The 26,233-nt window shown below is 37.7% G+C and overlaps 2 protein-coding genes across 4 annotated transcripts in view; one reads left to right on the plus strand and one right to left on the minus strand.

Annotated features, from left to right (window-relative positions):
* The window catches only part of WDHD1 (WD repeat and HMG-box DNA binding protein 1), a 30,218-nt gene extending 18,142 nt beyond the window's left edge, over window positions 1-12,076 (minus strand). The window contains exons 1-10 of one of the 3 annotated variants that reach the window (XM_039321204.1): window positions 11,952-12,076; window positions 11,330-11,412; window positions 10,080-10,191; window positions 7,738-7,889; window positions 6,459-6,570; window positions 5,160-5,210; window positions 4,471-4,566; window positions 2,084-2,176; window positions 857-963; window positions 136-277 (exon numbers count right to left, since the gene is read on the minus strand). In XM_039321204.1, the coding sequence (XP_039177138.1) occupies window positions 136-277; window positions 857-963; window positions 2,084-2,176; window positions 4,471-4,566; window positions 5,160-5,210; window positions 6,459-6,570; window positions 7,738-7,889; window positions 10,080-10,191; window positions 11,330-11,403 (939 nt within the window). In that variant the 5' untranslated portion in view covers window positions 11,404-11,412; window positions 11,952-12,076. The other 2 variants (XM_039321221.1, XM_039321214.1) reach the window with 2 other exon arrangements.
* Window positions 12,077-12,893: 817 nt separating this feature from the next.
* SOCS4 (suppressor of cytokine signaling 4) lies at window positions 12,894-26,010 on the plus strand. The gene is made up of 2 exons (XM_039321233.1): window positions 12,894-13,030; window positions 24,048-26,010. Exon 2 carries the CDS (start codon window positions 24,139-24,141, stop codon window positions 25,441-25,443), a length of 1,305 nt encoding a protein of 434 aa, XP_039177167.1. The 5' UTR covers window positions 12,894-13,030; window positions 24,048-24,138; the 3' UTR covers window positions 25,444-26,010.
* Window positions 26,011-26,233: the final 223 nt, after the last annotated feature.

Consider the following 26,233-nt stretch of genomic DNA (forward strand, 5'->3'; position numbering starts at 1 on the left):
AGTATACCAAATTAGCAAACATTTTTTAAAAAAGGAAAGATCTGCCTTCCAGCCAATAAACGTCAGATTCATATATTTAGGTTCATAATCACAAAGTTAATAGAAAAAAATAAGGAAACTTCCAGTTTATATTACCTTATGTATTGATTTCTTCCTTTCTATATCACAGACATTCTCAAGTAGTCCAAGATTGCCTTCTGTATCTGTATAAGCAAGCTGGCCACCTTTGGGATGCCATGCCAGACCACAGACAGTGTAACCTTTCTCGTGTTTCACCCTAAAAAAGGCAAGAATAATAATAAAAGATGCATCTGAAATCATTCAGACAAGAAGACCTTTGCTTAGCTGCTGCTAAGGCCTAATGGTCTTAAACCAGCTGTCCCCAACCTTTGTGGCTTGGCAACTCGACAGGGAAGGGGGAGAATAGAGGGGAACCAAGCCGCACAAGTGGCAGGCCAGTGCGCATACGCATGCACACGTAGCTCAACTTGCACAAGTTAAGCTGCACATGTGTATGCATGCACATTAGCCTACCGCTCACACAAGTCAATCTGCGAGTGTGTGCGCCTGCCTGCTGTTCACATGGCCCAATTCCAAACAGGCCACGGCCCAGTAATGAACCGTGGCCTGTGGGTTGGGGACCCTTGTCTTAAACTATGTGCTAAACCAAAACCAAACAATTAACTTCATGCTACTTGATAAAAAAGTGTGAATGAAGAAGTCTCAAAATTTGCCAGTTTTGATTTTATGGTATAGGTTGTCCAAACCTTTTATGTCATATATTAGTGGTTCCCATAAGTTTTCTTTGTCTTTGCAAAAGCCCATCTTTGTCAGAGATACAGAAACCGAGTGATACCTTTCCAGGCATTCTTGTGTTTCCACTTTCCAAATGACTATATAGCCACCGATACTTCCAGCTGCCAAATATTGTCCACAAGGAGACCAGGCCACAATATTTAGGGGCTAAAGTGGAAAAAAAAACAAGTCCTTGATATTATAAATTCTTTGGCTAAGATTGTGTTTGATGTACTCATTCTTTGAGCAGAATGAAAGATGTTTTAGCAGTTTTTGTTGTTGTTAATTTGTTAGTGTCGTGTTACAGTACTGTTTTGGAGGAGGACAGAGAGATGAAGAGAAGAGATTGAGAAAGTCAAGACAACAAATTTGTATCTGGGCAGAAAACCTGTGGCAATGGCAGAATTGTGCTGGTACACACATCCCAGAAATTCATTATGGCAGTGGGTCATAGTGGGTTTGGCCGTGGGTTTGGGGTGACTAACAGAAATTAGTCACAGGAGTGTGCAGAGGCAAGAAGCAATGGCAGCCTGGAGCCTTATCCAGAAGAAATTATTTGGGGGATAATTTTGTCCTACAGCCTGGACAGCCCATCTTGGGACTATTAATGGTGGTGAGATAGGACCCTCAGCAGACTGAGCAGTGGAGACCAGCCTGGAAGCCTACCACTTAACCATAGTAAAACACGGGCTGAATTGTCTGGTTTCAGCCACACCAGAAGGTAAGTTCTATTTGGATCCATGGACAATAGAGGAAGATAATTGGGTTTTGTTTGTTTTTTACTATTATCATCCATATGAAAAGTAGAAAGTTGGAAATTAGATTGGATGCCCCTCTAGGGGGCTGAGTAGACAAGCAGGGACTTCCTTTTTTCCCTTAGCCAGGAGCCTAGTAAAGGACTACCAAGATAGAATAAAAGAGAACAGATTCTCTGCATTGCTTTTTGGTAAGAATAGGTGTGTTGAAGTAGTTTGCCAGCTAATGTTAAGAGGAAAGCACACTTGTGTAACAGGCAGCACAACTATTGCTTTGCAAGATTTTACACAGCTCATAAAACAAAGGAACCTTAACCTCTGATTACTACTATTGATCATAGGTCTCTGCTTTTACTCGGACATACATACATAAACCAAATATCAAACATACTTCCATTTAGTACCGAACTCTTTCATAAACAGACTAACAATTAATCAGCTTAAGAAAATATGATTTTCTCTTCCCTGACACCAAGCAAACATTACTTAGAACAAGAGCAGATTAAAAAGCAGCTTTCTAAAAGGATACCAACCTGTGTGATAAAATTATCTGATAGATCCAGTTCATGATCCCATGTTTCTCTTCTATATACTTTGATTATTTTTTCTACTGGAATGGCTAGCAGCTATTCAGGGAGAAAAAAAATGTTAATAAGATGGACCTGATTTGTAAATGCTTTTTTAATAAGTCCTATCCTGGTTTTGTTTATTAAAAAACTCACAGGGGACAAAGACTTGGTCTGCACACATCTGGGTAAGCTACAATGGGACTGGTTTTTAGTTTAGTGTGATTTGTGAACATAATATTGGCCATGATGGCGTGTTCAACATGGCCAATAAATCTTATAAATAAATAAATGGTTAAATATCTTGGTTTCAAATCAAGGAACTGTGGAATACATTTGAACCACACAGAATAGTTGGAAAGGACCTTGGAGGTCTTCTAGTCCAACCCTCTGCTCAAGCAGGAGACTCTACTTCATTTTAGACAAATGGTTGTCCAGTCTCTTTTTGAAAGCCTTCAGTGATGGAGCACCCACAGCTTCTGATGGCAAGTTATTCTATTAGTTAATTGCTCTCATCATTAGGAAATTTCTCCTTAGTTCTAGGTTGCATCTCTCCTTGATTAGTTTCCAACTATCGCTTCTTGTCTTGCTTATTGGTGCTTTGGAAAATAGTTTGACCACCTCGTCTTTGCAGAAGCCCCTCAAATATTGGAACAGTATTATCATATCCCACCTAGTCCTTCTTTTCATTAGACTAGACATACTCAATTCCTGTAACCTTTCTTCGTATGTTTTAGCCTCTAGCCCTCTAATCATTTTTGTTGCTCTTCTCTGCACTTTTTCCAAGAGTCATACAGATAGTATCCTATTCCAGAAAAACTTTTCATAAACTATTGAACCAAGTCTCAAGAGATAGTAAATATCAAGCAATCACAGATGTTACATTGAATTAGAATAGGACAGGATTTTAAAATCTCTTTGTGATTCCTCAAGAGCAATAAAATCTTAATAAATATCCTATTTCAATCAAACACCTGCATGGTAACATTCCAAGCATCAGCAACTTAACTTGTCAAGCCTACTTTAATGAGAATCCTCTAGACCATTCCAGGTCAATCACTAATGACTAGAATTAGCCTAGATGAAAAATGGGGGTCTTCACGAAAATTATTAAGACTTCACTCTCCCTCAATCCTCACAATCCAGGGCAAGCATGATATGCAGACTCCTTGGCTTCTGGCTCCTCTGCATGCTCACTTCTTTTCCAGAACTCGCTGCTAAAACACTTTTCTGAATGCAACCTAAATACAACGGGCTTTGCAGAGAAATGCTGCTATTAGCGCTAATCATTCATGAGGTATTTTTTACTACAGGGTCCGCAACCTATGGTCCGCGGCCCAATGCCGGACCATAGCCTACTGGCCACTATGTGTGTGTGCACTCACCCCACTCACAGTAGAGCCTGCAGACCCATTTGTGCATGCGTGTGGAACTAGCAGTGGTGGTGGCTAGCGCATGGGCAAATATGGCCACTAGCCCATGGACGTTGCACAGCCCGCTTGCACATGTGCATGGTGCTAGCAGAGGCGGCGGCTAGCACATGCATGCATGCACAAATGGGGCTGCTAGCCATGCGGGTGCACGCAGTCCTTTTCATATGCACAATTGCACAAATTTCACAGCTGCTCCCTTTCCCTCCGGGCCACCAGCATGAAAAGGTTGCTGACCTCTGCTTTACTAGATAACTCTCATCTCCTCTGATATATTTTTTTGTTTCCACTTGCTTTGTCCAGGTGAATACTGCTTGTTCTCCTCCTGTTCTTTATGACTTTTCTGATGCTTTTCAAAAATGAACTGAATTTTCCTTCCAACTCCTCCCTCCACTGCTGCTAGTTTTTCTTACTTCTCTTTTCTCACTACAACGCTTCTTGCAAGCGAACAAAGTTCTCAGAAAATGGGCAAAAGGAACGACAAGTTGCCCAAGAAAGCCTGGAACTTTCAGGATCCTGTAACTTCTTGGCATAAAGAAAGAGAAGGGCATCTTTCCTCCCCATAGTTTCTCCCATTATTTTCCTCTGATTCTTCCAAAGCAGCAAAGAGGAAATGGGGCAATAGGTAACCTGGACTTCCACTGTGTCTCTTCACTTTTTTACTATTTTGCAGGAGCTCTCACAAGCAAGGAAACCAAGAAGGAAGCTTTGGTGTTGCCATCTACCCACTTATGTAAGTCAGCATGCGTCTGCACACATGTACTCACCCCCAGAGGCATTCATATAAAACAGCAGTGACATCCAAATTATGACATGTGCCATCAGCACTACTTCTTGCAGACCCTCATAACAGATGCCTATGTGCACACATGCATACGCATGTACGCACACACTACAACAAAAAATAGATAAGCAATTTATTACCTTTCCGATTTTTGGTTGCCAGGACAGTCTGCATAGAGATTTTGCATTTATCACATCATTACATTTTTGCAGCAGCTGCCAGCTTATCTCACAATTCTGGAAGTAAAATAAGATAATGGGGGTTAACTAGCTTGATATAAAACTTTTTGAAATATAAAGTATTTGCAAGAAGTGGGTGTAGGGTAATTGCTGAAACATTAAAGATCCAGGTTTAGGGTCATGCAGACACAAAACACCCTAGATAGTTTTAACAAGTTTATCAAACTAATTCATGCGACAGCCCTGTTTTTTCAGTCAATTGCTTTAAAAGAGGTTCCTCTTCCAATGTAAATAAAAATTAATTACTGCTTCTCACATTATGATTTTCTTACTATATCCTGGGATTTCTTGAATTATTAAGAGTTCCTCACTGAGAAGGTAAGTAACAACATGCATCATCCATAAAAAGAGCTGGACTATCACAACCAATTTTCAAGACAAAATATTCCTAAACATAGTATTTATAACTGACTATATTGTATATGTTAAGGTTTGTGTTCTAGGTCTTACTAAATACAAAAAGGTTTATTCCAAATTGCTAAAAGAATTATAGTCTGCAAATTGCTCCATATTAGTTCCACAATGTCATGCCAAATTTGCATTAGGATTTAAATCAAGATTTAAAACGGGAAACAGAAAATATTATTTACCTGTTCTGAAATTTTCCACACTCTGACAGATCCATCACAGCTAGCCGATGCCTGTAAAATGAACATTTTTAAAGATAATAGCACCTGGCATTGCTTACTGCCTACATTTAAAATGTCGGAGTTCAGTATCATGACACTTTATGAAACCACATCTTTGCTGACATACTTTTCCTGAAACATCCCACTCTGGAGGAAAATAAATGCTTTTTAAGCAAAAAGGCAGGACATTTTAATACACAAATTATTTAAAACCTGGGTACTTTTTACTTATCATGTAGTCCAACAAATATACCTTTTCACCTAATTTAAGCTATCTATGTAAAAAAAAGGAGTCCATGCGGATTTTACTCTGCTAGTTGTTGCCGACTATAGGGACGATGCTCACCTCCATTTCAAGGCCATCGAGTCACTGTCCGAAGACATTTCTGTGGTCATGTGGCCAGCATGACATCATGGAGCGCTGTTATCTTCTCACTGGAATGGTACCTACTCACATTTGCATGCTTTTGAATTGCTAGGTTGGCAGGAGCTGGGACAAGGACTGGAACACATGCCATCATGTGGAGTTCAGTTTCAAACCAAGTTGCCATCTTTCCAGCCAACAAGCCCAGTGTCTTAACTGCTGAGCCACTGCACTGCTATCTATGTATTTGTGATGAAATATTTTGAGAACGTGAATCGCCAAGAGGTGGGGGTGCATTCCAGAAAAGCAAATGGCAACTCATTACTAAGACAGCCCTCCCTAACAGTATATTGAGTATACTGTAGATGCAAATAGTAGTCCTCAGTCTGGCAAGGTTTTGTCTATAGGTGTGAAAACAATAAAGAACTCAGCTTGGAAGAATCATCACATGTCATTTTTGGTTTCATGCCTGACAGTATTTTTCACTTACACAGGATACACTGGTACAATAATTTCTCTAAGTATGAACCCCTTCAAATCTGTATTCATCTTTCCTAAGTAAAAGATAATTGTTAAATCACTTTAGCAGTATAATTGTATAGAATTTTTTTCATGCATGTAGGTTCTCACATCATCCATAAATTTGATTTTGAACATATTATTTTGATTTATTATCATTTAATCTTTTTGGGACATAGCCTTAACAAAGACCAAGAAATCAATAATTTTCCTTCATGAAGTAAATATGAGATTAACTCATAAAGCATAAGTTAATAAATTAGTATATGCAAATTTCTGCAACAGAATCTCCAAATGAAATGCTGTGTTGGGGAAATACAACAATACAAAGCATATGTTATTAAAGGAGCAATGGAAAAGAAGTCTATAGGACATACCAGAAAGGTACCAGCTGGATCCAATGATACACTCAAAACAGGTGCATCATGTCCTCGAAATGTCTTTTGTTGGCTGCTGTCAGTTACATCCACTATTTTCACCAGAAAATCACTAGAGATAATTATAATTAAAAAAGAGTATTTTTAAATTGAATAAACAGTCACTATACCACCATTCTAAACAGTATTTTTACTACCTTTTTAGAGTCATTCTTTAGCAAAGAAAGCTGCAGAAGTAAAAATCTCTACAAGTAATAGATTAATTCACATTATTTATTCTAAACTCTGTGTGTGTGTGTGTGTGTGTGTGTGTGTGTGCGCGCGCGCCTTTGAATAATTTTTGACTTCTGGCAACTGGCTGGACTAGATCCTGCAGTTTTCTTGACAAGGTTTTTCAAATGTGGTTTGCCATTGCCTGTTTCCCAGGGCTGAGAGAAAGTGATGGGCTTAAGATCACCAAGGTGGCTTCATGCCTAAAGTGAAACCAAAATTCAGTCTCCCAGTTTCTAGACTGATGTCTTAACCATTATATAAAAATGGTTCTAATTTTAAAATTAAACCATGCTAATTATTGATTAAAATAAACAATTATTCAAAGAAAATTCTACCACAAATACACTTTATTAACAGATCAATAAAAAATTAGAAGTAACCCTAAAACCATTTCCATAAATAAAACCATAAACCCTTTTTATAACAGCAAAAACTAAAGAATGGCTGTAGAATGCAGTTAAAATGTGGCAGTTTAAAACCAACTTTCTGAAACTTATTAATCTTCCATAGCAAATACTATTGTTCCACTTATGTGAAACACTCAACATCAAAATTCCCTTTTATGTATTCAGATAACTATAAGTCACAGTAAGAGTGTGGAAATTATTTTGTCATAAGGAAGACAGCTTTCCATATCCCACAAAATGGATGACTATTGTAGACTGCTGCTATATCTCTATAAAACACTAAAAATCTGAGGCAACCTCTCTATCCTAAAGCTTCCAGATATTGTTTGGCTACAAATTCCAATATTTTGGCCTGCCACTGGCTTCTTGATTTACGAAGTGGAAAACATAAATCACCCATTTGGAGGACAGCAGATAGGGGAAGGATGAATTAAATTCTGTCTCAGAAGATCAATGAGCAGAACATACAAAGTTATTTGCACAGAATGCTTATGTCTTAGTTAAAATAATAATTCTTTCACAGCAAATTCAGGTAGGAAAAATAATCCATAACTGAAACAATTTGGGTATTTTTTTTTTCAACTCCCAAATATATTTACCTAGATCCAACAGCTACTTTGCTTCCATCAGCACTGAAAACAACATGGTTTGCATTTGTGGTAAAACGGGTCAAGATACCATCTGGAAGACCTTCTGGGAATGTATGGATTTGGACAGTGTTGTTAGATACTGCAGTAATCAATCTTCCATTCTACAAATAAAGCAGTATTAGGATTATAGACTAGTCCATCCTTCATTGCCTTGAACAGAATAATCTTTCATGCAATTTGACAGATACAAAAGGAAAGATCTGAAAAAAAAACCCAGTAATTTCCCTCCAACTGCTTTTTCAAACATTAAAGACATTGATTATACCAAGCAAGTGTAGGTGAACTTACTGTATATGTTTTGAGATTAAAAAAAAGGAACCCAACCTCATTTCTATCTCAGGTTTAGCCAATTATTTTCTATATACAGCTCCAAAACTGAAAACTATACAGGACAATATTTGAGGTGCTGAATCGGTAGATGTTATTAAGGCTGATATATTTACTTAAGATTTAAAACAAGAGTCAGATGCTTTAAAACAAGAGTCAGCCACCACTTTGCATTGCAGATATGTATGATTTCACCCAATGTCAAATGTTCTTCACAACATCAAAATGTGTCAAAAGCCAGGTATCTTGCATAATTTGCCTATTTTAGGATATTTCAGCAATTTTGATTAATTTTTTGTTATAAATGTTGGGAATCAATTTCTCATATCAGGGTATCAGATACTATATGGCCAGATTCCATTTTTAAACATCCCTTTTTAATTGATCATTTTTTAAATCCAGGATGACCTAGACTGATGGTTTGCTTTACACATTATAATAATTCATATATGTATATACAAATATAAAGTTAATGAGGAAACATGAAAACATATTCTGAAAATATGTAGATGAATGGCAAGAAAGAACCAACAACTATATTTGAAAGACTAAGAAACTAACTACCGAACAAGATTAATAGTGAATAATGTCTTGGGAGAAAACTGCAAAACTATGAAGGAAAAAATGGCAGACTAATTATTAAAATGATTGGATACATAGACATTAATCAAATGCAAACATAAGAAAATAATCAGATTATAAATTTGGCCTCCCAGCCTCCTCTTTGGGACTCATAGAGTCTTCCAGGGACCGTGGGGTCAACACATTATAATTTGGGGGTCCTTTTCAAGGGGGGGAAAATAGAAGCTTTAGTTTTTGCAGAGGCTTAAGATTGATGCAATGTCCCTTATATTTTCCTAAGTCTAACAGATGATAACTTCAAAACATTCAACCCAGATCACACAGGACAGAAAAGGAAGTTCAGCTTCCACTTGTGAATGAAGTTTTGATATCTTATAGAAAGCACTAGATTTGCTTTAACTTGCCATATTCACTAGGGGGCAGACTTCATCCAATACTGAATATTGAAATTCTCTTAGGAATTTTGATCTAGACACCAATAGAAAGTCAGACTTGAAGCTTAGAGACACATAATGATTCAGGGAAAAACTGGAATTTGCATACATTTGATTTTCTACATTGGAGCTTAATAATTTTTTAAAAATTTAAACATTTCTATTATTACTTCACAACATAAAGAAGTTAAATTTCATTCAATGAATAAATATATCTATTATATGGAACTGAAGTCTTGTAACTTGCAGAAAAAGTTATCACATTTTGCAACCCTAAGTCCCCACAAATTAATCATTTGAGGCACATGTGGCCAGAAAAATGGAAAGGAATGGATGAAAAAAATTTCAATTTACAAAATTTATAAAAATCTATGAATCTCATCATAATTCTGTTCTTCTCAGATGAACAGCTTCACTTGTTTTCAAACCCACTTTTCTAAACTCAAAGCCAGAATCATACACATATAAGAAATTGAAAATTAATACCAGTTGCCTACTACAGTAAGTTTTGGATGCACTGGTTTTGAATCTGAGCTATCCACTGTTTTGATCATATTTCAGTTTCAGAATTACCCTACTGAATTAGAAATGCTATATTCTGAATTCAAAACCCTTCTAAAATAAAGAAATCAACGTTTACATGCAAAATAGGATTTAGTTCACCATTATATACAGTCCAAGCTATTCAATGGCTTGGTTCACATCTAATATAAACTTATGTTTTGTTTGGATTTTGCTTAGCAATGTAATATGATTCTAGTTTATACACTATGGCTTATGTAACTTAGAATGATGTATGAATCCAGCCAATTGTAGTACAGTTCACTAATCATGTTTTAGAAAAATACTAACCATAATAAATGAACCTAGTTGAGGTACTGTCACAAATAACATTTATGCATATAGTGAAAGAAATCAGGCTATCATTTGTATCAATTTCAGGAGTACCTTGAGAGCAAAGGAGTAGGCTTTTTCTCCTATATTAATGGACTTTGGATCATCATCATCCAGGCTTTCCCAAATTCTTACATCTCCATCACTGCCACAAGTTACAATACAACTATTCAAAGAAACAAAATCAAAATACAAGGATATAGTAACAATATGCATAACTATTTCATACACATATTCAGATTTCATTAAAATCTATAGTAACAAAAGGTAACACCATCTAACTGTATTTTTTCCTTAAAGACTAAATAATGACTACAAGCAAAAAGGCTGGTCTCCAAGAATAGCATTTATAGGATTGGGGTTTCCTAAGTAGCTCCCCAGGTTAATTAATCCCAGGTATTAAAATCCTGCTGTGATTTCCTTGCTTTTGTCTTCTTTGTCTTAGGCCAGGGGTGTCAAACTGCAGTTCGTAGGCCAGATGTGTCATGCCGAAACTGCGCCCACCCCATTATCGGCAATGAAAAAAAAGTTGCGATACATCACAACACGTCACATGATGTTGCGAGTTTGACACCCGTCTTAGGCAAATCTCATTAATCTGGTTTCTAAATCACTTTATGACGTACCACAATGTGCAAATTTAGCTAACTATATCCATGCAAACCCCCAAGGATTCACTTAATGATGGCAGCTGGCACACTGGAATTACATTGCTAAGTAGTGTGAACACATGATGCCACACTTTATGACCATGTTGCTTAATGACAGCAATTCTGGTTCCAGTTGCCATTGTTAACTATCTATATATGTTTAATTATTTTGATTATTTATTTTAATTATATTGGGAAAGAACTTTGGCATGGCTTGCATAGTGGGCTAGGGAGAGTTCAAATCTAGTCACTTTGAAAAGAGACTAAAGAACTTTATCATATGCTGTCATGAATCCAACAATAGTTTCTCTTAATTCCTTTACTGTTTATTATTCAGTCAGGCACAGATAACCATGGAACATACTTTCCACTCATAAGGATCAGATGTATGTTTCCATATATATCTATGCAGAATTGCAATTGAAGTGTACAAATATTTTAATATTTATACTCTGCCTTTTTGCACAGCGATGCCCAGAATGACTGCCAATATAAGTGTTCTGCAAAGCAGAAAACTTCTCATTTTAGACAAAAACTTGGAGACATCTGCGACCAATAACAGATTTCTATGTTCTCATGCAACTAAGCACATTTCAAAAATATTTGTATATTTCTGAAGTAAATCACTAGATAAGTAAAGCTTCAATCACTCACCTTCCAGTATCATTGAAGCAGACATCTGTCTGGCCTTCTGTATGTCCATATCTCATTGGTTTTTGTGAAGACATTTTCTTTGTCTATTTAAACATTATAAAGGCTTCAGCAATTAAATACAAAAGCAACGTTTTATATCCCTCATTAAAAGCCCTCAGTCTAGCAGAAATAGAATGCAAATGTTTTAGTAAAAACATGCAAAATACATAGGATCCCTTTTTTTACTGATGTTGATCATGTCATCTAGAAGTTTATCAATATGGTCATTATAGTTGCAACTTCAGGATCAGGGACAGCAACCCTAAAGGTTACCGTTTTATTTCAAGCTTTCTCAGCCAGGTGCCCCCCCCCCCCGCCCAAGCCACGCTGAATTAGGGTGATGAGAGATGTCGTCCAATACACCAAGAGAGCTCCAGGTTGGGGAAGACTGTCTATATGGCTCAGCTAATGTAACACGCTTATTTCCTTCCACCCGAAAAACGGCGACAGGACCTTCTCCCTCAGGATCCCGAGAACGTGCGTGAGACAAGCTACGGGGACGCTCGTTCTCCAAGCACAGCCCCAAAGAGCGGCTCACAGCTCCTCACCGACAAAGCTACGCCATCCCACCGCCCTCACTCACCCGCCGTCCTTCGAGTTTTCCCGCGCTTCGCTTCCGAGTGACATCTTCGGCGCCAGAGGGCGGGCCGGGCTTTTCTTTGGCTTCTCATTCGGCCGTTATGCTTTCAGTCTCTCGCTCGGTCCCGCCCCCCTAAGCCGGCTGGATCCTGTCTCAGAGGCCACGGGGCGGGCCGGGCTGCGTCGGCGCCGTCATAACCGCCTGGAAGGGGGAGAGGAAAATCCGTGCCTGTGGCAGCAAGGCTGAGGGACGGGCTGACGGCGGGAAGGGTGGGGTAGAAGGAAAGGCGGTAAAGCCGCCGGGCTTCTCTGGCTCTGCGTCCTTCCTAGCCCCTTTTTTCCTCGAAAATCGTGGCGTTGCTCCGTTTCCTCAGTCGCCCTTCTTTCTCCTTTCCTTTCCTTCCTGCCCGTTCTGTACTATTCCCACTGTTCAACGCTTCTTTGGAGACACAGATTTTAGGGGAAAAGAAAGAAAACAACACGCTCCTGTTTTGCAGTTAGCAGCAGCTTTCTTGGCCGCGGTCCCCTTTCCCTTCTTACTGTTTCCCCCCTCCCCTTTCCATATGTCGAGATTTCTGAAGCTTTTCTAGATCTTCATTCTTCTCTCCTTTGCAGCTACCGTGTGTAACCAGAAATAACTTCCAGTGTATCGTAAAGGGATTTTCTCCCAAACGAATGGATTTCGAATTGCAGTTATTGCTTCTCCTTGTTAATTTCCATCCATCTTCAGCCACTTTTTCCTAGCATACCCTTCAATTTCCCCCATTCCTTCATTTTCTCAATCCTCATCCTCCAATCCCCTTTCTCCCTCCCTCACACACACACACACACACACACACACAACACACACGGGGAGAGGGGTAAAGATCCCTCCCCTTCCATTCCGACCTTTCCTTTCTCATCCTTGGACCCCTCAGCCCCGACCCTTTCTCCTCCTCTTCCTCCAGCTGTGCAGTTGCTCCGTCATTCTTTGTGTCTGATGGCGAGCCGTGGTGCCTGTAAGTGCCACGGTATTGGACGCGGTTTCTCTTTCTTCCCTGCTTTTTGGCATCCCTTCAAAATGTTTCTTCGGATAAGCAGCAGGTGAGCATGTACAGGGCATGGGGAAGGGGAGAGATGGAAAGAACTGGCATCTGTTCATTCTGACAAAGTTATCCCTCTCCAATAAAGATACTCAACTTTTATTAGCTACCACAATCGACTTCTTGGTGAAATGTTTCTTTAAATCCTGGGGAGAAAAACTGAATTGAATTTGAATTTGAGATAGATATCTACTGTTGGTGGTTGGAGGAAAAGGGGAAAAAACAAAATTAGTTTCAATGTTAATTTCATAGCTACAGCCATCATTTCAGCAGCATAACTTTTAAAAACAGTTAAATGCAACAGTTTTTTTATTTAAAAAATGAAATTTTATGCTAGAAAAAGTATCATTTTCAAAGCTTCTTTTAAAATTTTGGAAGTGCATATTATAAAATGTTCAGAATTTGTGGCCAATAGCTATATTGCTGGTTGTTTGAAGTGCAAGATTTCATGGGAAATATCCACTGTGTTTAGTAGTGATTGCATCCACCTTCTAAGTTTAGCCAAGAAATGGTAGGTCTTAAGGTTAGAAGATTTTCATCTTTAGATGTTCTGTTCTAAAGAGCTTTGATTTGCCTACTTGTAGTCCTAAAAAGTTCATCATCTGGCAATTCTTTCTTAATATATTTTAAAGTCTTTAAAGTTACATGGAAATGTCACTTAGACTAATTGAAATAGACATCTGTGGGACATTTACTGACAATATTCCAAAAGCCATTTGTTCATATTTTCATCTTGAGGCTGCTGTTTTTAGAATAAAAACTAAAAGTTGGAGAAAGCATATGGCGTGTGAATTCTTGTTCCTGCCCACTTGTATTGTGAAGTTAGTTTGGCTGACTCTTAGCTGACAAAATATATAAATAGTTTTGGATAGCTTATTTGGTCATGTTTACACTACATGGGGAAATATTTTTGGTCTCATGCTGTGCTTTGTTAATCGAGTAGATCATTTTGTGGACGCGTAGCGAAATTTATTTTTTTTTAAAAAAAACTCAGTGCCTATGTTCTTCCTAGGAAAATGGGTATTATATTTTAACTGGTTCTAATTAAAATATTGTTCTAATCATTTAGTCATCAACTAGCTAATCAAATATTTTGGTACAATGTCATGTCTTACAGTAGCATTAAAGCATGACATACCAAAATATCTGTGGATAACTAACTTCTGTTTTATTTTAGAAAATGTTCTTAATGCTCTTCGCATTTTCGCCACCATTTAATATCTATTTAGAACATCTGCAGTTTTAGGAGAATTGTGAGAAATGATTTTTGAGGTTGAATGAAACTAAGTGGAGCCATCTAGGAGGCTTGAGAGCAGTTAAAGTAGACAATTTTCTATCAGCTTGTTCTCTTTATACATTTCAATCTTACTGTAATTGGTTTTTACTTTTTTTCTTTTGGATAATGTTCTACTCTTTGATTTTGCAAGTCCTTTAGCTTGGCACATCTGCCTCTTCTCTCATCTCAATTGCCTTGTGGATTTTCAGACGAAATATCAAGAGAATTTACTGATTTTAGCTTCTACTGGAGCTGAACTGATCCCAATCTTATTGGGAAGTTCTCACCGTAAAAACTTCTGGTACATACTTACCCAGCTGTCATTCATTTAGGAAAGGTTGAAATAGGAGACATTCAGAATTACTTGTGTTCCATATCAACTAGCTGCTATGGATTTTTCATCTCTGAATCCAAAATGTATTTGGCAAGTCCAGTGCAATATATTATTCCTTATATCTAACATACATGAATGTTCAGGATAAATCACCTGTGCAGATTTTATTTTGAAGAAAAAAACATTTGGTAATATAATATGTGTTAACAAATTAGTGAGAGGGAGTAAACTCTGAAGTGATGATATCCTCCTTTTCTTATGTAAAATTCACTGCAAAATGGCTAAATGTAGTATTTTCCAAGTGAATAATAATATCTTTTCATTTTCAGTCATTGTATTTGTAAAATGATGCACAAATGCCTTATGTGGTCCTGATAATATGCAAAAGCCATTATGCAACTTCTGTTCCAGTCAAAATCTGGTATCAGAAAAGTGATGATGTGCACTTGAAAAGAATTAGAACATGGCTTCTAGCAATATTCTGTCCTCCTGATTTGATGTAGGAAAAGATCAGTCAAATATGTACCGTATGTTCTCCCTTTAGGATAAAATCCACATCAGGCTTTAAGTGAAGTTAAAGTGAATGCATCAATTTCCATGCTCTCTGTTAGATAAGATATGACATTATAGTCATAGAAGCAGTCATGTGTCAAGGAACAATAGCTAAAACTCTTCAGTGATTTTCATGCTATGATGACTTTTGTTGTAGTCAAAAATCATAGAACTCAAAAGGATTCTTTGCTTTATTGTTTCTGTGAGAGCTAGCTTCACATTTAAATGTTTTTCAAGTGCCAGTTACAAATGGAAGATGCAAGCCTTCTTTCTACTGAGATGACCTGTCTATATCACCTCTTCTAATTTTCTGTTAAAATAAAGCAGATGCCATATCTTGACTTCCCAAATGGCTCACTCCATTAATACTGCCCTCCGGGTGAAAATTTACTTAATAACTAGACTGCCATTTACTTTAATTTGTTTTGTTGCATTAGCTGACATGAAGCTATGTGTATTTAGTTTAAATGTCTATATATTATGAAGCACAGAGGGTGAATCTGATGGGAAGGAGAACAAGAATGAAATATGGCCTTCAGTAAATCTATATGAATACAATTTATTTGACTGCTTCTTTTGAATTGGATTTATGTTTGTTTTTTTGTCACCAGACTGTCAAAATATAACTGGCCTTTATGATGATAGTTATATTCCCAATTTGTGTTAATAGTATTTGGTATTTACATGCATAAGATTTTTTAACTGTGTATTGTGGACTTAGGTATTGCTGTAAATCTATCATTAGGTTCAGCATAGTGCTGTGTTAATATAACATTTAATATAACATAAAAGTACTTTTATCTTGCTCAAGTGATCTTTTATCTTGCTGACGGAGTGATCATGTATGAACCCTAAAATAATAAGTCAGGGAAGAGGAATATTTCTCAGTGGCAATATTATGATCAGTAAAGATATAAAATGATGAGAATATATTAGTTAAACAGAGGGTAGAAGTGAGAGCTTTGTTCTTTTATCATCTCAATTAGTTTATTAAAAGAGGATTACTAGGGCTGAAAGAGGGCCGAATATAGAAAGGAAAATTCTCTATATAATTGAAATCACAGATTTGCTTTTTCCCAGAATAAGAAAAGCTTGTCGATGTTTTAGAAAAATAGTGGGCTCACAGTCTTTTTCTAAAATATTGACAAGCTTATTTCTTAGTCTGGGAAAAAACAAGTCTGTGATTTCAATTATATAGAGAATTTTTAAAATTCCTCTAAAAACCAAAAGAGGTGTTCTCAAACTCTGTAATATTGTAGTTTAAATAATGAATTTGTGTGATTTCCCCCAAATAAAGCTAATGATTTCATTGAGATTAGGGCCAGATAAAAAATAAATATACCAGTTACTCTTAATAATTAAATGTGAATATATTAAACAAAATCATGACATAGTTTTACAGCTTTATAAAATATATAAAACTGACACATAACTAACATACATTTTTATAGACACTCCAAAATCTATAGATATACTACTATATACCACATGAGCAGAAATGCCTGAAACATACAAATATTTCTAGGAAAAGCCAAGCCCAAATTAATCCTTAGATTAATTCTTGCAATTTTGGAAATGGTTTGCCATTGCCTTCTTATAGCTGAGAGAAAGTGACTGGCCTAAAGCCACCTTTATGCCTAAGGTGGAAACAGAATTCATGGTCTTCCAGATTTTATCCTGGTGCCTTAACTATTGCACTTAAGTTAAAGTACAAAAAAATGGACAAGTTTAATTAACAAGGATTTTAATTGATTAAACATTTTGTAGAATAAACAGATACGAAAATATGAAAAAAACTTTATCAAACTAATGTTCTTTTACATAGGTAATAGTTTGAAAAATACAGTATTGCTGACAATTCACAAGAAAAGGAAGCTGAAAACCAATTTATAAGCTTAGTAATACCCTAAAGCCTAAACTTGATTACCACACCAATGTCATTCTTTTAGTTGTGACTATTTTCTGAATTGCTTACAACTCCCTGGGAGGTCACACCTTACCTTTTGAGAACTATTGAATTAATATAAAAGCATTAATCGTTGAGACAGGATACTTGTATTCCTTTTGCTTTATGGTTTCTTCTACCCAAAAAGATCAAGGTGTTTGGTTTCAATAAATCTGCAGTAATATAGATGGTGCAGTCCAAAGCTTTATCCCTCCTACCAAGAAAAAGATAAAGTTATGTTGATTGTGAAATACAATAATTGGGGAGAGGATCCTCTTCTGTTCTGACTCTGAATAGTTTGGTATTTTGGAACTAACCTTTGCATGCCCAGATTGTTTTCAGTTTGAAAGGGGGGAAAAAGGGGACATATAAGAAATGGAAAGAGGTCCAGTCATTTAGGGAGAGTATTGACAGGTAATCTAATACTATAATTGTAGAAAATGAAAGCTTCAACTAAGCTGATTTAGCAAAAGATGTTAAGAACTATAAAAAGAGCATCTTGATACATGTTCAAAATAACTCGAAAAGAATCAGTATGCCAGCTACTGAATGAAGGTAATAGATGAAACTAATCAAGGACAGAATTGAGAAATTTTCTGACAGAACAATCAGTGGAACAACCTGTCTCCAGAAGTTGTGAATACTCCAACGCTGTACGTTTTTAAGAAGAGATTGGTCAACATTTGTCTGAAATGGTATAGGGCACAGGTCGGCAACCTGCGGCTCCGGAGCCGCATGCGGCTCTTTGAGCCTTCCCCTGCGGCTCCCAGCCTCCTCTGCCTTTGCAGAGAGAGACAGAGACAGAGAGAGGAATTGCGCTTCCCTGCTTCTCTCTCTCTCTCTCTCTCTCTCTCTCTCTCTCTCTCTCTCTCTCTGTGTGTGTGTGTGTGTGTGTGTTTGTGTTTTTTTTGTGTGTGTGTGTAAAAGAGAGTGGACTCACAGTGTTTTCCGAGGAGCTGAAAAGCTTACTGGGCGGAGCTCCTCCCTTTGCTGCGTCTCTGCAGGAAGCAGGAAGGGCAGGAGAGAGCTAGCTAGCCCAGCTAGGCTGACTCAGGAATTCTGGGAGTTGAAGTCCATGAGTCATAAAAGAGACGAGGTTGCCTACCCCTGATCTTGTTGGACAACAGCCTGAAGCTTGTCAGGTGAGCAGCAGATAGGAGAGGGGGGAGAGAAAGAGAGAGAGAGAAAGAGAGAGAGAGAGAGAGAGAGAGAGAGAGAGAGAGAAAGAAAGAGAGCGGGGGAAGAGGAGTGGCAGACCAAGGGCAGATAGAGAGGGAGAGAGAGAGAGAGAGAGAGAGAGACCCTTTTGACATCTAAAATGAAGATAACACTGCATATATCCTTTTTTTACCTGTGTGTGTGTGTGTGTGTGTGTGTGTGTGTGTATGTATATATATATACACATACATGTAGGTCTTTGGTTGTTCGGGTTTTCTCCCGCGTAAAATTGGAAGTGTCTTGGCGACGTTTCGACGAAGTCCCATTCGTCATCTTCAGGCTGGTGTTTTCAGCTTCGTGCTTCGAGCAGACCTACATACAAACACCCGCGAAAACCTCAGAAAACATATACATACATACATATACATATATATACACACACACACATACATACACACACACACACACACACACACACACAAACACACACACACCTATAATAAAGGTAAAAAAGGATATATGCAGCGTTATCTTCATTTTAGATATCAAAATGGTTTTGCGGCTCCCAGTGTTTTGTTTTTGGTGGGAAAAGGGTCCAAGTGGCTCTTTAAGTGTTTTGGGTTGCCTACCCCTGGTATAGGGTTTCCTGCCTGAGCAGGGAGTTGGACTAGAAGACCTTCAAGGTTACTTCCAACTACTCTACTCTACTCTACTCTACTCTATACTCTACTCTAAGAAATAGCAAAGAAAACGTAGCACTATTCAACTCCTGTTCTGATTTGTTTCCAAAAAAAGTATATGTTCTACCAGCAAAGTCTATGAAGAGCAAGGTAAAGGGGCAGGATTAGAGATTGATAGAACCATGGTCAAGGAATAGTTCTTTAATGTGAGAGTTTAAATCTCCAGGACCAGATCAACTGCATTCCAGGGAGGGAATGAGGGAACCAATTCTTGATTGAGCAGAACCTTAGGAAGAGTATCAGTTACTATCTAGACCAACCTATCCCACAGGACTGTTATTTTGAGGATAGAAATTAGGAAACCCATACTATATACTCCTCCTGACTCTTGAAGAGTTGAATCTGATGAATGCTACAATAAGAGGTTTGAACAATATTTATTATGGTTAACCAGGAGATTTGTAAGAAGACATCAGGCACAAATGAAACTGCTCCTGTGCTAAATTAAACTATTGATCAACATCCATTCAAATTCCTTGGTTCATATGTATTCTACTTGGTGCCCCTGTAACTTCAAGTGTGCTTCATGGGATTGGGATGACCCTCAAATGGATTTGAAAAGAACTCAGGACAAGGATACACGCATTGGTGGGATTCAAATATGTGAACCGTTTCTCTATGTGGATGCCACTTCCGGAAGTCCATTCTGGGCCTGAGCAACAAAAAATTAGCTACCGGTTCTGCCGAACTGGTGCAAACTGGCTGAATCCCACCACTGGGTACACATCTTAACTTGGTTTTTTATACACTTTCTCTTTACATATATTCCATCTATAGAGTTTCCATATCTTGCAAACTGTGAGAAATAATCTGATTTTCAAGCAAGAGTGTACCTTCTTCTGTTGTGGCTTTCTTCCTGTGGATTTAGTAATATCATAGTAATGTCATAATAAGCTTATATTTAAAGATGCTTTTCAAAACTGCAGTCTTCATAAAGTGGCCTAGCTGATCCAGAGGCTATTATGACGCACTTCAAAAATATTGTGTCCCTAAATTCTCTTCTGAAAAAATATACACAAAAGAATAAGCCAAAGAAAGGCATGTACTGTGCATGAATTAGACCTTGAGGGAGTCTTACTTTATGTAATGTCATTCCTTTCCTCTGCGGTTCCTTAAAAGCATTTTCATATGTCAGGGTTTTATAAAATTGCTTTTAGTAAAACAAGTTATTTTTATAATCCTTTTCAGGACATAAAGCCTAGGGTGCTTCAAGTGCCTTTGGGATACCCTTCAAAAAACTCATTTTAAAAAGCAAATGACTAGAATACCTGATCTGTGACATATTTTAATTAGTTTCTGTCTTAAGAATGACCTGAAAATGTCAGCACAGAATAGCATCTCTTAACATCATGCTTGTGTGAACTAGTATTGTAAGAAGCATTACATGATTTTCTGACTATGTTTTAGTTGTTGACCTACTTTATCTCTCATTTGGGTTTTTGTTTGTGTTTTTGCTGTTGAATGGTTTTCAAGCTTGAATATGGCATTTGTCCAAAGGCAGGCAAAGAAAATGGGAAAATGGACTTTTCCCAGGAATGGAAGTTAAATTAACTTATAGTTTGTCTGTCCTAACATGATAATGGAGGAAGCTCTGAAAAGCTAATTAGATTAGAATTCAATTAGATGTGATTCAGAACATTATCACTCACAGATCCATTTATCTGAAAGCCCTAAAAGATGAGGAGTGACTCTAAAAATTTAAGGATGTTTTATTAAGGAATTTAAATAGAGGCCATGAAAGTTTCAAAGAAGAAATCATAAAATGCAATTTTTTTAACATTCCATAGAGATGGGATCTACTATTAGTAGCTGTCTTTATGAGCAAAATTTTATTTCTGTTTGGACAGCTTTTCTGCATATATATTCCCCCATCTAAGTAAAAGCGAAGCTTCCTGTTTCCTGTTCTTAAGTCCTTTAAAACACTGAAGTTACAGCTGAGTGTTCAGTAAGGCCCTCAAGTCTGACATTCAAAGACTTCATGCATATACAGTATACATATTTCCTAGAGTAATCATTACTGAATGTAAAATGCATAGAACTGTCCTGCAGGTCTCAATTCATAGATTATTCAGGGAAATTAAAAGATGTTGTATTAGTCAGAACACCTTGGGAGAAAAAACCCTGAAATCAAAGGCATAGCTTTGGGGAAAACAGTATTAAAGTGGAGGCCTAAATGGTGTAGAGTTGAATTGCTGCCTGCTTTCTCTGGCACATATATTATCTTCAGTACTGTTATCACTGTAAGAGATCAGGGAAATGGGAGAATAAGCAAATAATTGTGAAAGAAAATTATGTTTAGTATACATTTGAATTTAATTGACCAAGTTCAGTCTTGTTCAGTCTTATTCGTCTTACAGATAGTCCTCAACTTACAATCATTCTTTTAATGACAGTTCAAAGTTATAACACTGAAAAAAAGTGACTAATGACAGTTCAGCAACAGAAAATTTGGGCTTAATTGTGATCATAAATCAAGGAATACCTGTATTAATCTTTTACTGTATAGTTTTTCCTTTTCTACAGAATCACTCACAAACTGCTAGATCCACACACAACATTGCAGTTAGTTGTTTACTTTGAAGTTATCCTTCAAAATCTCATCCAAAATATCCTTTTCTTTGAAGTAGATTTAAGCTTAGGGTAGGATAGGCTACCAGATTTTCCTTACATTGGGCTAGAATATTCCTTGGAAAGGGCTGTAATCTGGTTGCAATATGTATACTTGTGGTGTCCTACAAGTGTGCAGGAAGCAGGACTGCCTGCTCTGTTTCATATATATCTTGATAAGTGATTAATGATGAACTTAACTGAACATAGGTAACATGTTCCATACTGTACCATGATGATAAAGGTGGTGAAGCATTCCATCATCAGACTGTTGTCCAGATGTCCGATTTAAAGTTACTAATATCTTGTTGCAAAGGGAATAAAGAGCATTTACTGTCTGGCTGTTTTAAGTTTACTGATAAAGTTGCTCAAATTCTCACCAGAATCTTGATTCCACATCTGTGGGATTTGAAATGGTGACTGGACAACATCTTATGTTACTTGGAATTTATTAGATTTGATGAAACAAATATAAGGCTTTGTGGCATGAGCTCAGCCATCTGTAGATCCATGCCCTTCCTGGCTCTTTCAGGTGGATCTATGATGACTCGATTCCACTAGCTTGACATGGCCAGCAGGGGAGGCCTTCTCACCACAGCTGAGTCCTCACTGCCTACTCACTGCTGCCATCTCTTTCCAGGACATCTCAACACTGTAAATTTGCTGTGAGGATAACTCACTGCAGATGCTGGATGGAAAGCCGGGAGGGCGGGCAGCAGCGAGTTGGCAGCAAGGACTTGCTGGCTGCATCGAGTAGCGGCATCAAGTAATCCCATTCCGCTTCCAGATAGCCAGAGCAGGAGAGAAGAGATGAGTACAGGAGATTCATAACTGTTCTTTGGTGGATGAGATTATCCCAGTTGCCTATAACAAGACATTAATGTCCCCCCTTTTGAAGGGGACTCCCCTGGACCCCAAAATCTGGGTAATTATTGTCTAGTCTCCAATATTACTATTCCAATTAAGGCGGTTGGAAAAGAAGCTGCTTGAGAAGGAGCTTATAGGTATCCATTTTAATTGGTTAAGTATATGCCAGATTTAGGAATTGGATTGAGACAACATTAATCACTCTAGTACAGTGGTTCTCAACCTTTCTAATGCCGTGACCCCATAATACAGTTCCTGAACCACTTATACATCACCAGGTGCCAGGGGCGTGGCCAAAGAAAAGGGGAAAATGGCGGACAGCCTTGTTTGGTGACCCACGTGAAATGGTCGTTCGACCCCAAATGGGGTCCCGACCCACATGTTGAGAACCACTGCTCTAGTAGAAAAGCTTTGTCACAACCTGGATGACAGGAATGCATTTAATCCTCTCAGTGACCTTTGGTGTCATTGACAATGTAATTTTGCTAGCCTGGGTGGTTTGAGGATTGGTGCCACTATTTCACAATGATTTTCCTCCTTCTAAGTTAGTAGTTACAATCGGTGGTAGTTAGTAGTTACAATCAGTGGTAGTGGAGGAGAAAAGTTGGTTCTGCGTGTGTTTGATTCTCTCTCTCCTGCTGCTTAGCATCCCTGTGAGGCTGCTGGAGAAGTTATCCATCAGTCTGTGGGGAGGTACTACCGGAATGGTGTTGAGGTTTCTGTTAGTGCCTGGAGGCTTTGAGGGGCTGGATAGGATGAAAAAAGTTGGGGCTGTATCCAAACAAGAAGGATTTACTGTTTGCCCAGAGATCATCTGTTTCCTTATCTACTTTGTTGGTTACTCTAGGTAGGGTAGCACTTGCCTTACAAGGACAGGTCCATCACTTTGTTTTTCTCACAGCTTTCTCATAGTTTTGTGATAACTGCTTGATGGGCAGATGGGTAAAGTATGCAAGATGGCTTTTGGTCCAACTGGCTAGTGCAATTGGCCCTAAGGACCTGGAGATGGTCTCTCATGATCTGCTTGCTACTATTTCTATAGATATTTTTATATCTATATTGTATAGATATAAAGAGCTGTTACTGCTAAGCTACACCAATATTTTTGGCTTTGTTCTAGTTGGCAGTAAACCTCTGGGTATAATTCAGAGTGTTGGGTTTAACTCTTAAAGCCCTAAGTGTGTTGGCTCCTAGAGGTACTGCCAAGACCATTTTCTCCTAGGTAAAATTAACCCATCACATATACTCATTCCATGTTACAATATTGTAGGTCTCCACTCCACATGAAATAAATTCACCAGTGGCCTGGGAATAAGTATTTCTGATGATGCCCTTCCCCTCTGAAATAGCCTGTTCTCCAAAACATTAAATCAGTGACATTGCAGAAGGTGGTCATATTATTCTGAGCAGTTAAAAGTTCATACTGAGTTTTTAACCTTTTTTTATTCTTTTTAGTCTTATAAACAGTCTTCAAGTTCTAGTTGCATAGAAATGTGAGAAATAAATACATTTGAATACTCCTTTTTTCCATTTTCATAGGTACAGCCTCAGAACACACAAGGAGTGCTTTCTGTGAAGAATTTTGGCTACATTAGTTCAGGAATCTTTATGAAGCATTTAACATTAAAGCATGGCAGAAAATAAAGAAAGGAAACCTAAAAATGCAGATGTGAGACCCAAAACCAGCCGGAGCAGGAGTGCAGACAGAAAGGACGGATACGTATGGAGTGGAAAGAAGCTTTCCTGGACAAAAAAGAATGAGAACAGTTCTAATGCTGAGATGGCAAATGCCTCAGGAAAACCTACATTAAGTCTAAGGAATCAGGAGAGAAAACAGAGCTGTTTCTCAACTGAGATGGAATTGGAACATGTATGTGGTCACAGGTTCCTAGGCCGTACTTTTAAACAGAAACTGCAGGATGCGATGGGACAGTGTTTCCCCATAAAGAGTTGTAGCACTCGGCATTCTTCAGGGCTTTCACCAAAGAGAAAAATACATATCAGTGAGCTTATGTTGGACAAATGCCCTTTTCCACCACGATCTGAGCTAGCATTTCGATGGCATTTAATCAAGCGGCACACTGCCCCTGTCAAACAAATATCTGAAAGCTGGCTAAGTATGGGTTCATCAAAAGGTGAAAGGAAAGATGAAGAACTGAAAGAGATTGAGAGGGCAGGTGAATCAGACTCCGCTGTGTTGCAGGGAAATAATGCTATTGATAATGCTTCCTATCCATGTGATCCTCAAGAGGAATCTGCCATAGGTAAGCAGCTAAAGATCAGCAGAGAGGAAAGTGACATGGACTCCGATGATGAAGTAATGACACTCTGCACTAGCTCCAGGAAGAGAAACAAACCACGGTGGGAAGCAGAGGATGACCTGCTGCAGATGCCACTCAGATATCACACCCAGATTGATTATGTTCATTGTCTTGTTCCTGACCTCCTTCAGATCAATAATAACCCATGTTACTGGGGAGTGATGGATAAATACGCTGCAGAAGCACTTTTAGATGGAAAGCCAGAGGGGACTTTTTTATTACGCGATTCTGCCCAGGAGGATTACTTGTTTTCCGTTAGTTTCAGGCGTTATAGTCGTTCTCTTCATGCCAGGATTGAACAATGGAATCACAACTTCAGCTTTGATGCTCATGATCCATGTGTCTTCCATTCCCCTGACATTACTGGACTTTTAGAACATTATAAAGATCCAAGCTCTTGTATGTTCTTTGAGCCACTTCTCTCGACTCCCTTACATAGAACTTTCCCTTTTTCCCTTCAACATCTATGCAGGACAGCTATTTGTAACACTACAACTTACGATGGCATAAATGCCCTTCCTGTTCCTCCATCTGTAAAGCTGTATTTGAAAGAATATCATTATAAATCAAAAGTAAGAGTCCTCAGGATTGATGTACCAGATCAACATGCCTAGAAGGATATTCTGGAAGTTTTTTTATAATTATTTTGGGAGATTTTGTTTCTATTTCTCTTATTAACAAAATTTTCATGCAAAAATATCTACCCACCATATTTAACTTTGCCTGAGCCTTATGTCCAAATATATTTTTATTTCCTGCCCCAATGAACAGGTTTCTGTAAAAACACAAAACTGATACTAACGTTATATAAAGCTTTATGGAATTTCAAGGAAGCTATTTTAAAGTTTTTACTCAAGCATAACTTTTTAGATATGAACCTAAGTCAAGGTTCAAATTTGACTTGCCTTTTATAAACTAATTTATATGCACTACAGGCATGCTTGAAAAACTGAATATAGTAGTTCTTCCAGAATTACCAATTTGTAGCATTTTTTAAATCATTCTGTCCTTGCTATAAAAGTAAAATTAATAATATTGTGATACTCCTACCATTCTGAATACTTATTGTTTTAAATTTCATATAGGTTGCTTATATTTTGAGATTAAATGTCCCAATCATATGCTATGTGTCAGAACATGATTTGGAGTTGTTATCATTTTTAATAAATGTTGAATATATATGTCTAATTTTCTGGACATCTATTAAGAATCAAACTATTGCAGATGTTCTTAAAAGATTTTGATATATTACTACAGGCTTTAAAAAGAACTGTGTTGAAGCACACGTAGATGCCTGTTCCACAAACTAATAGTCATAAATGTTAAATGAAATGTATGAAAATAGTCTGATGGGTGTTTATCTAACTACCTCAAATCGTTACTCATATTACACTCTGTGTCAGT

Source organism: Crotalus tigris, unplaced genomic scaffold, assembly GCF_016545835.1.
Source record: "Crotalus tigris isolate CLP2741 ecotype Arizona unplaced genomic scaffold, ASM1654583v1 scf7180000017605.3043972, whole genome shotgun sequence".
NCBI classification, from domain to species: Eukaryota; Metazoa; Chordata; class Lepidosauria; order Squamata; family Viperidae; genus Crotalus; species Crotalus tigris.

Bases quoted from the DNA above. Each gene is read 5' to 3' on its own strand.
- SOCS4 (XM_039321233.1), top strand. From the start codon at position 24,139: ATGGCAGAAAATAAAGAAAGGAAACCTAAAAATGCAGATGTGAGACCC.